Raw genomic sequence first — 15,189 nt, forward strand, 5'->3', positions numbered from 1 at the left:
GGTCCCCAGTCCATTGCAGGGGAACAACCATTCACTCTCACGGTCTCTAAACCTCTGCATGTTTTTGGACTGTGGGAGGAAACAGGAGAACCCGGACATGAGGAGATCATGTAAACTCCAGGCAGACGTTTCTCTGCTGTGAGGCAACACTTTCAGCCACGTTCACCACCACGTGGCATATGTTAATGTTTCTCCTACATTCCTTTTGTTAGTTAAGATCTTTTGAATTCTTCTACTAAAGAAAAAACATTACTAAAAGGTTGTCAGGTGGTTGTTTGTCTCTATGTGGCTCTGTGATGGACTGGCGACCTGTCCAGGGTGTGACCCCGCTTTTTTGCCCTATGTCAGCCAGGATTGGCACCAGTGCGTCCCTCATGTGGAGAATAAAGTGACAGAAGATGAGTGAGTGAATAACTAAGGGTTGTCACGGTGATATATGTTGACATTAGGATAAAAGAAACCCATAAAAATATATCAAATAAACTCCAGAAGTGTCAGACAGGGTTATCCTTACCAACTGCAGGGCGTTCAGATGACACCATCCACACTGACAGCTGATTTGGAGAAACCAGTGCCACAGGGTTTTGTGAGAGAGCGTCCTGAGTGAAGTGGTGGTGGATGTATTTCCTGGCAGTATCTGATGTTAAACTCATACCAGCCTGTACTTTGTCATTGCTGAAGAAGGACGGCACGTATCTGTGTTGGTGCACAACTGAACTCACGATTACCAAACGATAATGTGGGTTAGCATTCCTCGCCAGGGTCTCAAAATGCTTCCCCAAGGCCACACTGACATCATATCCCAGCAGCCCTGGATTGACCAGACAATGTATCTTCTGACAGTTTTGTTTTGGGCCTTGGCCAAGGGCTCGGCGGAGAAAGATCTCTACCTCCTCCTTTGTGGTCTGCTCTGTGCAGAGTAGAACCTCATCAGCAGATGGCAGAGGCTGCTCTGGACTCTCGGTGTAGAGAGACAGGACAGTGGTGAAAACCTCTGCACTGGGACAAAGCAGAAGATTGGGCTTTCCGTCCTGGAGAATCGGTGGTAGATTCCTGACAATGTATTGCTGGTTCATTTCAGACAGGCAACAGAGGAAGTGGGCCAGACTTGAGATGTCCAAGTACTCATTGAGGTATTTTGATTTATCTTTCTTGAATAATCTCCAGAGGTCTTCTGGACTGTTGTCTTTGGGATCAGCAAAGTCATCTTCATCAGAAGAAAACTCCATCAAATCTTGAGTCTCTTCCATGCCTTCATCAGAGTGTCCCGCTGAAGCTGGTGAAGGTTCGTAACACTGATCTTCATCATTAAACTCAGCATCTGCTAATTTGTCGGGTTCTGACGACACATCTGCTGCACTGCTGTGAGCGACTCTGATCTCGTTGAGAGTGCACTGGGGTTTAATGGGAAAGAGTAAATGCCATAACTGTTGAGGAACTGAGACCTGCCATTGACAAACCTTGTGAATCCAGTAGCACATGTAAACCATCTGCTCTGAGGTGTAGTGGTTCAGCAGGTGGAACTGTGAGCGCATGTCGCTGATGAAGGAGCACCACTCTGTCTGACGACAGTCCATGAAGTGAGCCAGAGTCCGCAGCTGCTCCGTCACCTCGCCGCAGTACACCATCTCTTTATTCTGCAGCGATATGAAGGTGGCTGTGATGCACGGCACGTGGTGTGGACTGCACCAGACCTGAGCGCGCCATTTCCTGAAGAGCATGTTCCCGGATATTTGCATCTGGAGGAGGATTCTGCCAATTCTTTGGACGCCTTCAAAGACCTACAGTGCAGGAAGTTACAGAATGAATAACTTGGATTTCACTGTAAAAGCACATGCTTCATTGTTTATAGCTGGATAATGGGTTGCTAACTGGATGATTACATTACATTACATGTCATTTAGCAGACGCTTTTATCCAAAGCGACTTACAATGGAATTGAGTACAATCAGCCAGGGGTGGAGTCGAACTTGCGACCATTGCGACCATGATGTCTTTCGCACACATTTAAACGACAGCTTGGTAGTTGGATCATAGCATACTAGTTGAATGTGCCTCCAATCATAATGTAGAAGCCCAGTACCCCACCCACTGATCCATTGACTCCCAGAAACTACTACCAAACTACAAAACTACCACTAAAACAGTTTTATTGGTAGTTTTTTAGTAGCTTTAGTATTTCTACTAATAAACTACCACCAAACTATTACTAAAACAACTACTAAAATTACTAAACTACTAATAACCTACTACTAAAACAACTAACAAAACTACTCAACTACCAGTAAAACTAATAATGACCTACTAACAAACTACTACCAAATCTACCACTAAAGCAACTTCTAAAACTACTCAAGTACCAGTAAAACAACTAATAGTAACCTGTCATGATAACTTGTAAACATCATGCTAGCTTACTATTTTAATGATAGTTTGCTGGTTGGCTCACTGTTAGCTAGCTTGATGATAGCTTGCTTGTTAAACAAAGCACAGATTTTTGTTTGGCTCAGACTTTTCTTCGTCTGGATGAATGGATGATTTGGTTTATCCTCCTCTGCAGTTGCTGTTGTTTGAACACAAGGTGGCGTCAAGGCCTCTCACCTCTGTAAACCTGTTGACTTGTTCCCTGCCGTGCTCTCCTTTGGACGACATGAGCATGAGTTTGTTCTGCAGCTCCAGCAGCTCATCCAGCTTGTAGCTCTTCTCCTCTGAGCCTCTCGTTACCGTGACCTGCACCATGTTCTGAAGACATCTCTGCAAAAACCAGCAGAAATCAGAGGAACATTGATCATGGCTCAGATTAACCCACCATCTGTTGAGTGTGACGGACCACGTACCCGCTCTGAGTTCTCATCAGACCAACCGATGTGATAAACCCCGTGGGTGTTGATGGACGACGCCAGGGAGAGTGAGGACTGCTCCACAGAGCCGTGAGTCTCCTTCAAGGCTTTGAGCCAGCTCAGTAGACGGGTCGACTCTCTCTGAAAAGCATCAGCGTTATCACAACAGGGCGAGCTTCCTGTGCTGCCATCAGTTCATGGAAAATGGTTTTAATACCAGTTTGTCCGGCAGCTTCTCGTCTCGGCTCTGGGCGTCCCACACCTGACCGGCACGCTTCATGAACTCCTCGAGTCCGGCGTGAGGGGAGAGGGAGTAGAGCAGCGGAGCGTAGCCCATCACTGCGTCATGGAAATAGGCCACCTGATCGATCTCCGTGTCGTTCTCTCCGGCAGAGATGGAAGCCAACTCGACGTAAACCTTCACATCGCTGCGGTCTGTTTCACACGAGGGTCACACAAGCATCTTTTTTACTATTTACGTTTCAGCATTGGTAAGTTAAAGTTTTTTTTTATGTCACATGTCTGTATCTCACCGTGAGACAGACTTTTACATCACTCTCCCACACCAAACCCCATAGAGAAAATCAGTGATTTAAGCTGCGTGTCACTGAGGTCAATCTGAATCATGGTATTTTAATGCCGAAGTGAGAACATCAGACATTTGAACTTAGTGATGGAGGCAGCAGTGGATCAACAACTCCTGTGTGTGATATGTTAAAATCACTGAGTTTCTCTATGAGGTTTGGTGTGGGAGAGTGAGTGGTTTACAAACGTAAAAACGCCGTCTTTCAGTGACACAGAGCAGTGAACATGTTCTTAAGAGTTCACAGTCGTCAGACGAGTTCACTGGCAGCCATGTTTTCACCTGTCCATGTACAGCTGAATAATAAACATACAATCCCACTTCAAATATCCAGAACTGTCCCTTTAATGTGTGTTTTGATGGTTTTTACTTTTAAGGTTTGCTTTGACCCAGTTGACCAGCATCTGACTGCACAGAAACTCCTGCAGACAGACGGTGTGCTGCCGTGTGACGGACGACAGCTGCCGTTTGGCACGGAACAGGTCGTCACTGAGAGATCCCAGACGTCTGCGCTTAAACGTGGCGTCTTCCTGTTTCAGACAAGGACAAAGAAAAGGTGAGGTATGCTGTGTGAATCAATATCGTAGAAGGACATGACGGAAGTGTTTTACCAGCTGGCGGAGGGACTGGATTTCAGAGAAGTTCCCTGAAAGCTTCATTGTGTCAGCGATGTCCAGGATGGCTGAGGCTGCAGCTGCTGCCTGCTGGAGACGCAGATACTCCAGGATCTGACCGAGTCTCGGCTGCTCCCAGTTCTCGTCTGGTTTGAGTCGTCCCGCTGCAGAGAGCAGCTGGGACATGAGGCTCAGCTCTTTTTTCACCAGCGCTCCGTCGCCCTGCTCGCCACACTCTGCCAAAACCTGGTCCAGCTGCTCGAAGGCGACGTCTCCGTTTGCTATTCGGACACCGAGCTGGAGGAAGTCCATCTGCAGCGGGTTCCAGATGTTTTCGCAGACCTGCATCAGGGTGACGGGGACTGGCGCCGAATTGCCCGACTGCCTCACTGACGCCAGCGCCGCGGCTCCTTTGACCCACCAGCAGAGGACCAGGCTGCTGTGACGCAGCTTCTGCATCTCAGTGGCCATTTTCAACACATTCAGACTGGTTCTGTACCAGAGGACCTGAGGAGGAGGGGCGGTCTTCAGTGGTGCTTCAGCACCGATGGACTGAAGCAGCACCAGTTGGTTCAGACGGATTCTCTGGAGATCTGCTCCGTGCTGGTCCTCAAGAGCCCGCATCTCAGGAACTGAGGATGACGACAACATGAAAACCAACACACACAACCTAAGAAACGCTGGGGAGGAGACTGGACTGAACTCACCTGTGATGCTTCCTGTCACTTTGGCCATCATCTTCATTAGAGAGTCCATCTGCTGCCTCCGCTGCTCGAAAGCCTTGAAATCCTTTTCTCTTTGAGCCAAAACCAAGTCCACGTCAGCAGGAACGTTTTCAGGTTTGCTGTTTCTCCGGTCTGTCAAACACACACAGAGATAAAGTTCAGTTATTAGTAATGTTTGTTTCCTATGTTCCACATGTTTAATTTGCTTCATCTAATTTCTACAGACTCAGTTCATAAAATCTATGTGACACGTCCACGTCTTTATCTCACTGTTAGACAGATGATTGTAAACCACTCACTCTCCCACACCAAACCTCATAGAGAAAATCAGTGATTTTAACGTCACACACACACAGGAGTTGTTGATCCACTGCCTCCATCACTAAGTTCAAATGTCTGATTTTGTCACTTTGGCATTAAAATACCTTGGTTCAGATTGACCTCAGTGACACAAAGTGACCACACGAGGCAGCAGCAGACCAGCAGCTCCAGCTAAAATCACTGATTTTCTCTTTGGTGTGGGAGAGTGAGTGGTTCACAAACTTCAGTTTCCTGTTGGAAAAGTCTGTCTCACAGTGAGATAAAGACGTGAACGTGTTGTTATGATATCGTAGTCTTTTGGTGAGTCGCTAAATGTAGCTTTTTAGCTAAGTTTGTCAGGTTGTGTGCGTTTCTCCTGCCAGGTTCTCATCACCCTCTCATACCTCAGAGAAACTACAGGATTCTTTGAAAACAGAGATGATGGAAGGTTGAAGCTTACACTGCAGGTAAAGTCTCTTAAACTGCTCTTTGTGTTTCAGGCAGGCCGTCAGGTGTCCCAGAGGGACATGTCCTTGTAGCAGAGAGTCCACCAGAGACGCCACGGCATCCACACAGCTGTGGACGACGTGCGCTGCCGCCTCATCCACAGGGATCGACGCCCAGTCACCTGCACCAAGACCATGACACGGCGGCCATTTTAGAAACCTTATGGTAACTTCAGACTGAAAATGGTGTAAATGAAATAAACTTCGATCTACCGTCTGAGAGCAGGAAGTTGATGGCTGACTGTGGGTGGAGCAACTGAGCCACCGGGTCGACGGTGGACTGCACCACAGATTCCATGACAAACGCAGACACAATAACAGAGGGGAGGTCTTTCACTCGAGAGGAGAGACTTCGCAGCAGGTCTCCAGCCTGTCCTCGCTGCACGCGCACACACACACACACACACACACATACACGTCATCAAGACCTGGACCGACAGAACCCTGGCTCCACAGACACACTTGGAACTTGATCAGACATGTTCCTGACACCTCTGTGTGCGCTCAGCCAGAGTTAGTGAGTGTACCTGACAGACTGTCCGGACCGCAGAGCGACACAGTTCGTCCAAACACGTCTGCAGAGCCGTGTGGCTTCTCCTGACACGCGACGAGCTCGAGTCCAGGCACAGCAGCAGGACCTGATCTTCCTCAGCAGCCTGTGGAGACACGCAGAGACGCACCTGTCAGCACACACACACGCACACACACGCACACACACGCACACACACACTGACCGTGGAGAACCTCTTCCTGAGGTCGTTCTTCAGGCTCGCCGTCCACCGCGATGAAACGCCCTCGACAGAGCACTCCACTCTGAACAGCGAGTCCCACATCTGAGAATTCAACACTGACGTCAGAGAAACAAACGCAATCTCCACAAATGATGTAAACAAACCAAAAACTGGTTTAATAAGTAAGTTTGTAAACCACTAACTCTCCCACACCGAAGCTCATAGAGATTTTAGCTCGCAGGGACACAGGAGCTGCTGGTCCTCTGCTGCCTCGTGTGGTCACTTTGTGTCAATAAAGTAAATTCAAATTTAAGATTTTTAATGCCGAAGTGACAAAATCAGACATTTGAACTTCATGATGGAGGCAGCAGTGGATTAACAACTCCTGTGTGTGTGATGTTAAAATCACTGGTTTTCTCTATGAGCTTTGGTGTGGGAGAGTGAGTGGTTTACAGGTGAAATAAAGACATGAACGTGGAGACTGAGCTGGCTCCATGTCTTACTTTCACAACAACCCGACCAATACATCAAATCTAATGGAGTAATAAGACTAAACTAATCATCTCTGTACCTCGATCTCCCTCGGGTAGGTGAGGGATTTTGATGGCGTCATTGTGGGTTTTTGCAGAAGTTCATCTCTCCACTGGCAGATTTGCTGCTGCACAGAGTGAAGCTTCTCCAGGAGTTCCTCCTTTAAGGTCTCAAACTTCTCATTCTGTGGCTGAGAGACAAAAAAAACCCAACAACAACAAATTCAGCTGAAACTGTGAGTCAGTTGAAGTATGTGAGGACCAGATCTTCACCTCTTTATTCAGCGCTGCGTCCTGAACCTCTGCCAGTCTCAACACGAGCTTGAAGGATGTGACGGCCGCCTCGTACCACGGCACGAGTCGCGCCAGCCTGCAGGTGCTCCTCATCACGCCGATGCTGCTCATCAACGCTGGGCTAACGTTTCCACACTCCATCATCCTGCAGACGACAAGAGGAAAAAGTGCAGGAGACACGGAGCTTGAGAGGAGGCAGAAGATCCTTCCACGTGTCCTTACCTGTCCTTCTCCTCATCGACCCTCAGCAGGACGTGAGTCAAGGCCTTCTGAACAAGCTGCATGAAGAAACACAACAGTATTATCATCACTGTGAAGAGGAGACTCGGTTATCTGGAATATCACGTGGGTTTTTTCCACCTTCACAGTCTCCTGTGCTCGGTTGTTGTCCCTGTGTTCACCACAGCGGAGTCTGTACAGCAGACTCTGGATCACATGTTCTAACTCGATCCCTGTCAGCTGCGAGAATTCAGGAAGATCCTCGAAGGCGATCAAGGAAATCCAGCTCAGCCGGAGCAGAGGCGTCGCTTCAGCTGATGATAAGCTGGACTGGATCAAATCCATCGTCCTCCTGCGGAGAAACAGAGTCACTTCTCTGGACATGGATGAACGTTTGTGAAACGTGAGAGGATTTTTCACGGATATTAGGCATTTTAATAAATGACTCATCTCATAAATATCTCTGTCAGTTTAAGTCTACGATGTCTACTTCACATGTTCACGGCTTTATCTCACTGTTACGCAGACTTTTCGAACAGGAAACTGAAGTTTGTAAACCACTCACTCTCCCACACCAAACCCCATAGAGAAAATCAGTGATTTTAACATCACACACACACACACACACAGGAGTTGTTGATCCACTGCTGCCTCCATCACTAAGTTCTAATGTCTGATTTTAATCAATTCTGCTTTGGAAATATTTCATTCAGACTTAATTCAGTGACACAAAGTGACCACACGAGGCAGCAGAGAACCAGCAGCTCCTGTGTCCCCGCAGCTAAAATCACTGATTTTCTCTGTGAGCTTTGGTGGAGCAGATTTTATCACGTGAGTCTTTCGTTAAGCGTCTAAAATCTGTGTTTTTTTTGCGTCTCTAATGGCAGCCATGTTTTTACGCATGTTAGCACCTTATGTAGCCACACTTTAAAAGACTCACCTTCGTTTGTCGAGGGAGAACTGTAAACACTCTCTGAACCTGGTGAAACCGATGCCCTCGAGGCCCGACCAGTTCTCCTCTTCGACAGCTGGACCCACTTGTGTTGCTCCGCCTCCTGGCTGCCGGAGTCTGAGCAGCAGGGGAATGAGGAGGATGATCTCCGACACCACTTTCTGAGCACAGTGGTTTATCAGACCCAGCACGGTGCTGACGAGGAAACAGAGAGTTACACAACGTCACACCGAATAAATATGGATTCGATCAAGTTAGATGGACATAGTATGTAGATACACGGGGTGACATGGTTCACGTCGCACCACCACTACGTGCCATTTTTCTGCCACAACAGAAGGCTACCAAAACCTGGAAGGGTATGAATCAATTCTTCGAATCCCTCCTCAACATTTGAAAACGTTTGAAACTGCATGACATACCAGACTGCACCACTTGGGGGAGGCAGGGTTTGTGGTTTAGCCGTGTTTCCACCGAGTGGAACGGCACATGTTTTTGTTGCGTTTCCATGAGCAATGGGATCAAAACAACCAGCACCAACCGTCCCATTCTTTGGCAGTCTTCCCCTAGTGTACCAGATGCTGGGTTTCCATCGTGGTACGTTTCAGTTTGGTACAGTACAGTATGATTTGGAATGGTAAAGCCCTGAGTCAGGCTTGTGTTTCGACTGAGAACTGTTCCTTTACTCGGTGGGCGGGGCGTGGTCTGTGTCCGATGGCCCCGTCAGCGAGATGCTTAGCGTGACGTACCGAAGGGTGCCAAAGAATGGAACAGTTGGGCCTCGTTCCATACTGAACCAAACGGAACCGTACCCTTCAACTCGGTGGAAACATGACTCTACAAACGGCCAAAACCCAAGCAGGGAAAAAAGCTGCTAGGTGTTGACCATCAGGCACCGCCCACACCCCGCCGTCCAAGTAAAGGATATGTTCTCAGTCAAAACACAACCTTGACCCAGGACTTTACCGTTCCAGACCATACCACAATGGAAACACGGCAGGAGTTCTGCAGCGGACAAACTTTTCTAAACTTACTGCTGTGGACTCTGGAAAGAACCGAGCGACCCGTCTAAGGTTCCCGTCTCAGAGGAAACCAGGAAGCACAGCTCAGCCCAGCCTTTGACTCCGAGGTCAATGTTGCACTTTCTGGTAACGATGAAAACAGAGAGGCCCAGAGTGAGAGAACTGGTGCTCCTGCAGCTTCCTGGAACCTTCTCCAACAGCTCTCCTTTTAAGATCTGAACCAGATTCTCTGAAATCAGCTCTGACGTCTGGAGACACAGAAAGAGTTTGGTTATTGATAAAATTTCGGAGGTCGTGTGTCATGAATGTTTTGGTTCCTTCTGCACAAACCTTGATCTGAGCAGGATGTGAATGGTCCATGTACACCACGTTTACATGCGCAGAGCCGAGACCCATCGTAAAATGCATCAGGTTCTCACACAGGGTGTCGGTGCTCTGTCGCTCTGATGGAGACCATTTCTGGAAGATTCTGCTAAGTAGAGTTCTTGCTGCCGCCTGCCAGGCCTCTGATATCTCTTCACCTTTGGGTTTCCTCCAGTTTAACATGTTAAGACCTGACTGCCAGAAACTCTGTCCCTCCTGACGACTGATGAGGCCTTCGTAGAGGTGCAACTCTAGAAGAAACGCAGGCGATCAGTCCAAACAAAAGAATCACAAGCTTAAAAACCGTGCATCAGACCATCTGAAGTAATTACTGCATGGTCCAGCAGAGGGCCCTCTGAGTACAGCTCAGTCTAGATCCACTTTGAAGGCCCTCTCTTGGTCCATCAGTGAATTAAAACAATGATGTTTTGTTGTGAATCACAAAATTCTGACTTAAATATAAATTAGAACTCTGAGACTTAATTCTTACTTTAGTCTCAGAATTCTGACTCTAATCTCTAGATTTTTTCTCCTCTCACCTTTAATGTTGGAGTCGATAGGAATGAAAATGTTCCTCATGGCAGCTTCTCGTATGTCTTTATGTCGTTGTATTACACAGTACGTGTATCGCAGCCATTCTCCTCTGGGCAGGTTCTTCTCTTCAACAGTGAAATGTGCTTCGATCAGGTATCCTTCCGGTCTCACTCCACTGAACACAAAACACAGACAGTGAGGCTGAAAATCAAACTGCAGCCTGAAGATTACAGTTTCTAACGTGAACCACTGAATAAGATCTGGACATGAACGTGTCGTGAAAACTTACACAAAATGTGTCAGTGTGAGCGGGATACTCGTTAACTCCAGAAGCAGAAGAAACGCGTCGTGTTCTTGGTTGAATCGGAACTTCCTGTCAAGCACGGCGTGGACGTGAAAGGTGAAGCCGGGAGCTCGAGGCGACAATGTCCCTGAGGTTTGACCACTGTGAAGAAGAGAAGATACACATCTGCGATCAGAGGTCCGACCTCTTTGTCCTTCTGTTAGCATGTGTTACCCACTGTTGACAAGAAATCCCAATCTCTTACGAGTAGAACCGACAAAAACCACCCAAAAAAATGAATTAAAACTCATCGGATTTGAACAGAATTTGGTACGTGTACGCAGGATCAGACACTTGAACCTCCTATGAAGTTCCAGATTACAGAATTATTTCTAAGTTTTGAAAACAAGTGTTGTTGTTGTAATGAAAATGGACGTCATTTTTGAGGGTGATTGTATATTCTCATTCCCTTTTGGTAAAGCTCCATCCACTGATGACGTCACAAATATTACTTTTCATTTTCAAGAAATCCCAGTCTCTGACGAGTACATTGGGCCAAAATTGTGTATGCAGGACCAGACACAAGTGTAATCGGGATCTGATCCGGTTTGTGTGGACTCAGATCAGTGGACAGACCCCGAGTAGTGACTCACCCTTCACTCTGGGACGACTTTGTGGTCGTTTCATTGGCTGCCACATTCAACTGTTTGAGGCTCCTCCCACCCGCAGACACAGCACTGGCGTAAGACGCTGGTCTGGCACTTTGAGGCTCCTTCAGGTCAGCCGAGGTGGCTCCTGGAGGCCGAACCCCCTCCTCCTCTTCATGTTTGTTCTCTGGCACATTCGACTCTGCTGCTTCTGGATCTTCTCGAGTGTGAACGTCCTGCGGTGCAGCTCCACACGTGCGTTTGTCTCGTTCCAGGCCGCTTGTCTCCTCGTTGGCGTCGTTGCTCTTTGGCTCTGGGAAATCGGTCTGTGTTTCCTTGTTTCCCTGGAAGACGAGCGGCGTTTGCGTGGCTCTGTTCGTGCTGGAGAGTTTCCGCGTCTGGGTCTGAGCTTGAACCGTCCTGATGTCTTTGCGACGTCCGTCTCCTCGTCCTGTTTGCTCGTCGCCATCAGCTGCCACACCGTGGTCACTGATGCTGCTTGTCGCCGCCTCGCCTGTGTCCAGTTCTTCTGCACCTGCTTCGACTTCCGGGGACTTCTTCCATCTTCTTTGCTTTCTCTTGGATGTCTTAGTCTTCTCTTTGTTTTGAACTCTCCCGCCTTGTCTTTGATTCTGAAAACACACACAGTCACATTCGTCTCAAACTGAAGACCAGAACACACGCTTAAAAAGTTGGAAACTTGAAGTATCTACCTTGTTTCTTTTGCGAGGTTTTTTGGTTGCAGAACCCTCCGTCTCCTTGGTTTCCCTCTGGGATCCAGGAGGACGGTGGAGGTTCTTCTCTCCGTCCTCCATCTGTAGAGATTCTGTTCTCCCTGGTTTGTATTTACATGAACTGCTTTTTCTTTCTTGATGCTCATTCACCCCGAGGCTGTCGCTGCAATCAGAAAAATAAACCAGACGACTGAGCTTTTAGCACGAGGGAAGAACTTAGCAGAGTTTGGCCACTTAACATCGAATAAAATCTACGACATCTACGTCACACGTTCACGTCTTTATCTCACTGTCAGACAGACTTTTCCAACAGGAAATTGAAGTTTGTAAACCACTCACTTTCCCACACCAAAGTCCAGAGAGAAAATCAGTGATTTTAGCTGCAGGGACACAGGAGCTGCTGGTCCTCTGCTGCCTCGTGTGGTCACTTTGTGTCACTGAGGTCAATCTAAATGAAATATTTCAAAAGCCGAATTGACAAAATAAGACATTTGAACTTAGTGATGGCGGCAGCAGTGGATCATCAACTCCTGTGTGCTGTGACGTTAAAATCACTGATTTTCTCTGTGGGGTTTGGTGTGGTTTCCTGTTGTGGCTGCGGGTGCGTCCAGCAGGGGCTCAACTCACAGACGACAATCACAAACATCTGAGTGTTGTTGATGCCAGAGGTCAGAGGTCAGAGGTGAATGCTGGCACAGAGCCTTTGCTTTGTTCTTCTGTGTTTTCCGTGACTTAGTTCAGGGTTGACCAGCTTTTTTTTTGGTAACATTTTATATTTGTTGTTCATAATAAAGTTGACTGAGTCACGTGATTGTAAGAAAATAAAGATATTTTTTAACTTCTGGAAACGTTAGAGAATCACATTTTACACACGAGTTAAATCACATCTGAACACACACACACACAGCAGACCTTTAAACCGACCTGTACTTAATAAAGTGACCAGCAAGTGGACACGAGTATAAAAGCTGTTTTTACTTTATTAATAATACAACAACTAATAATGATATTTTAGACGCTAGAGGTTTTTTTTTTCCACTGATAGAAACGTTTATGTGATAAACGTGATAAATGTGAAGTTCGCTTCGGTTCACTCACCTTCAGGAAAATGGAGCAGAATCAACTGCAGTGTTTTTATAAAACCAGCTGAGCTGTGAGACGTTCAGGGACCGTTGTACAGTTCACGCCCTGCTGAAAACATGAACACACACGCACCATAACTACTAACTAATAACTTATGACTGAAATGTAATTACACTGTAATTACATTTCAGTCATATTAAAAAAAACATATTTTCAGATAAATTAATGTGGATTTCAATGTTTTTTTCCGGTTTCACGGAGTGAGACATTTATTAACGGTCCCTAAATTACAGAGTTCAGTTTTAGTTTCGTTTCTCTTTGAGTTTCAATAAACAAGAAACAAGGGTGTGGGCGTGTCCATCCAGGAAGTGCGTTAAATCTAATAAAACTCATCACTTACCTGCTCATAGTCTTTTTATGTTTTATTAAAAATGTAACGATATTTAAACGTTTCACTGTTTAAAATGAACCTTGTTTGTTTGTAAACTGATTGTCTCGATGGGGTTTGGTGTGGGAGCGTGAGCGGTCTGTGGTGGGCTGGTGATAAGTGTGGGCGCCATCTTGTGGTGGCAGGAAAACACTGTTGAGCACTTTTATAATAAAGGTACAAAGGGATTTTAATGTGAAGAAGAAAAGCAAACATGTTATTGCAGATCATACAAGTTCACGTTACGTCCCACTCTCATTGTCTCATGTCACGCCGCAGGTTTAGTGATTTTGCGAATAACGACTCTGCTTCTTCTTCTTGCCTGAGGTCGACCTCTGGCATCCGCCTCGCTCAGCAGTGCCCCCGCTGGCCGGAGTGGACGTGCTAACCGAGCGTCGTCCACGAAGGCCTCCACGCCATCAAACTTAGAGGTGAGCGCGACCAGACGCTCCTTCATGGCGTTAAACTCCCTGTAGAGATCTGCGAGGGCGTCGGACAGATGCTGGATCCTAAAAACACAAACAAACCAAAAAACACGGAACATTTAACAAAACTTCTTACTATGTGACAATGTAAAGAGGCACAGGGACATTATTTCACGTCGTCATGCTACGTGATGCTAATACCGAAAAAGTTTTTCTTTTACGAAATTAGATTTTTTTAATATAAGGACAATAAACATTTGTATAAAATTTTATGTCATTACATCATTTAAGATTTTTTTTTTTACAGAGAAAATAAAAAAATGTATACAAAGACAATTAAAATAAATCCAGAAAATTATCGTAGCATTATACTTTTTTAACGTGTTTTTTTAATGTAAAAACAGGAAAATAACTTTTTTTTTAAACAAAGTAAAAAAATATTTTGAAACATACATTTTTTTTAACCTTTTTTAAAAAATATGAATTTTTATAACACTAGTGACATTTTTTTTTTATATTGTAAATTTAGAAAATATTTTAGCTAAACTTAAAACATTTTTTACAACGTTACATTTTGGAAAAAAATTTTTATCAAGAAACTTATTTTGTATCGTTAGTGGCAAACGTTTATTTTGGTACAGAATTTTTGTTTTTTGTCACATGAGTTTGGACAGTAATCGCAATAGCAATGATGTACAATTATTTTGTCAAGATAATTGTTTTTTTTCACTCAGTGTTTTGTTTTTTTAAAAAGTTGTGAATTTTGTGGCATTACATTTTCGTAACATTACAAAACTTGATTTTTTTAATGTAAAAACATTAAAAGAACTTTTTTTAAACATAACTAACATTTTTGAACAACATTTTAAACCTTTTGATAATTTTTTTAATTTTTATAACGCTAGTGACATTTGGAAAATGTTTTAGCTAAAGTAAAAAAAAATTCCAACATTACAGCTCATAAAATTTTGGATCAAGAAAGTTATTTTGTATCGTTAGAGACAATTTTCAATCATCTCTTTAAGTCCAGAATTTAAATTTTTCTGAACTTAAGAATCGTACAGATCGCCGTCACCTTGCGTAGTCTGGCAGCACGGTGTTGTGGTCGTGCAGCAGAAGATCTTTGACCTGCGTCATGATGGCGAACTTCCAGTTGTCCAGGACCAGGGTGAGGTTAGAGCACCCCCTGCTGGTCACTTTGTCCGCTGCAGAACACAGAGAGACCCAGAAGACACACAGGAGACGGACAGATGGACACGTTAAAGAAAAAAACATGCAGACTGAGACGTTCGTACATCCAGGGTGGGAGTTCAAACGGTGGCTCGTGGACCACATGTGGCGCAAAGCAAAACGCTGCAAAATATGTGATTCCTCTTA

General features: G+C 45.6%; 1 protein-coding gene across 1 annotated transcript in view; it reads right to left on the bottom strand.

Annotated features, from left to right (window-relative positions):
* The window catches only part of rnf213b (ring finger protein 213b), a 38,940-nt gene extending 25,916 nt beyond the window's left edge, over window positions 1-13,024 (bottom strand). The window contains 23 exon segments of the mRNA XM_044013643.1: window positions 515-1,781; window positions 2,602-2,754; window positions 2,838-2,981; window positions 3,058-3,275; window positions 3,794-3,953; window positions 4,035-4,669; window positions 4,745-4,894; window positions 5,523-5,690; window positions 5,782-5,947; window positions 6,096-6,224; window positions 6,303-6,401; window positions 6,871-7,020; window positions 7,103-7,268; window positions 7,346-7,401; window positions 7,484-7,694; window positions 8,283-8,489; window positions 9,329-9,564; window positions 9,647-9,930; window positions 10,219-10,388; window positions 10,503-10,658; window positions 11,150-11,775; window positions 11,857-12,040; window positions 12,976-13,024. Of these exon segments, the coding sequence (XP_043869578.1) occupies window positions 515-1,781; window positions 2,602-2,754; window positions 2,838-2,981; window positions 3,058-3,275; window positions 3,794-3,953; window positions 4,035-4,669; window positions 4,745-4,894; window positions 5,523-5,690; window positions 5,782-5,947; window positions 6,096-6,224; window positions 6,303-6,401; window positions 6,871-7,020; window positions 7,103-7,268; window positions 7,346-7,401; window positions 7,484-7,694; window positions 8,283-8,489; window positions 9,329-9,564; window positions 9,647-9,930; window positions 10,219-10,388; window positions 10,503-10,658; window positions 11,150-11,775; window positions 11,857-11,958 (5,653 nt within the window). The 5' untranslated portion in view covers window positions 11,959-12,040; window positions 12,976-13,024.
* Between the last annotated feature and the right edge of the window lie 2,165 nt (window positions 13,025-15,189).

Source organism: Solea senegalensis, linkage group LG18 (genome assembly GCF_019176455.1).
Source record: "Solea senegalensis isolate Sse05_10M linkage group LG18, IFAPA_SoseM_1, whole genome shotgun sequence".
Taxonomy (NCBI): domain Eukaryota; kingdom Metazoa; phylum Chordata; class Actinopteri; order Pleuronectiformes; family Soleidae; genus Solea; species Solea senegalensis.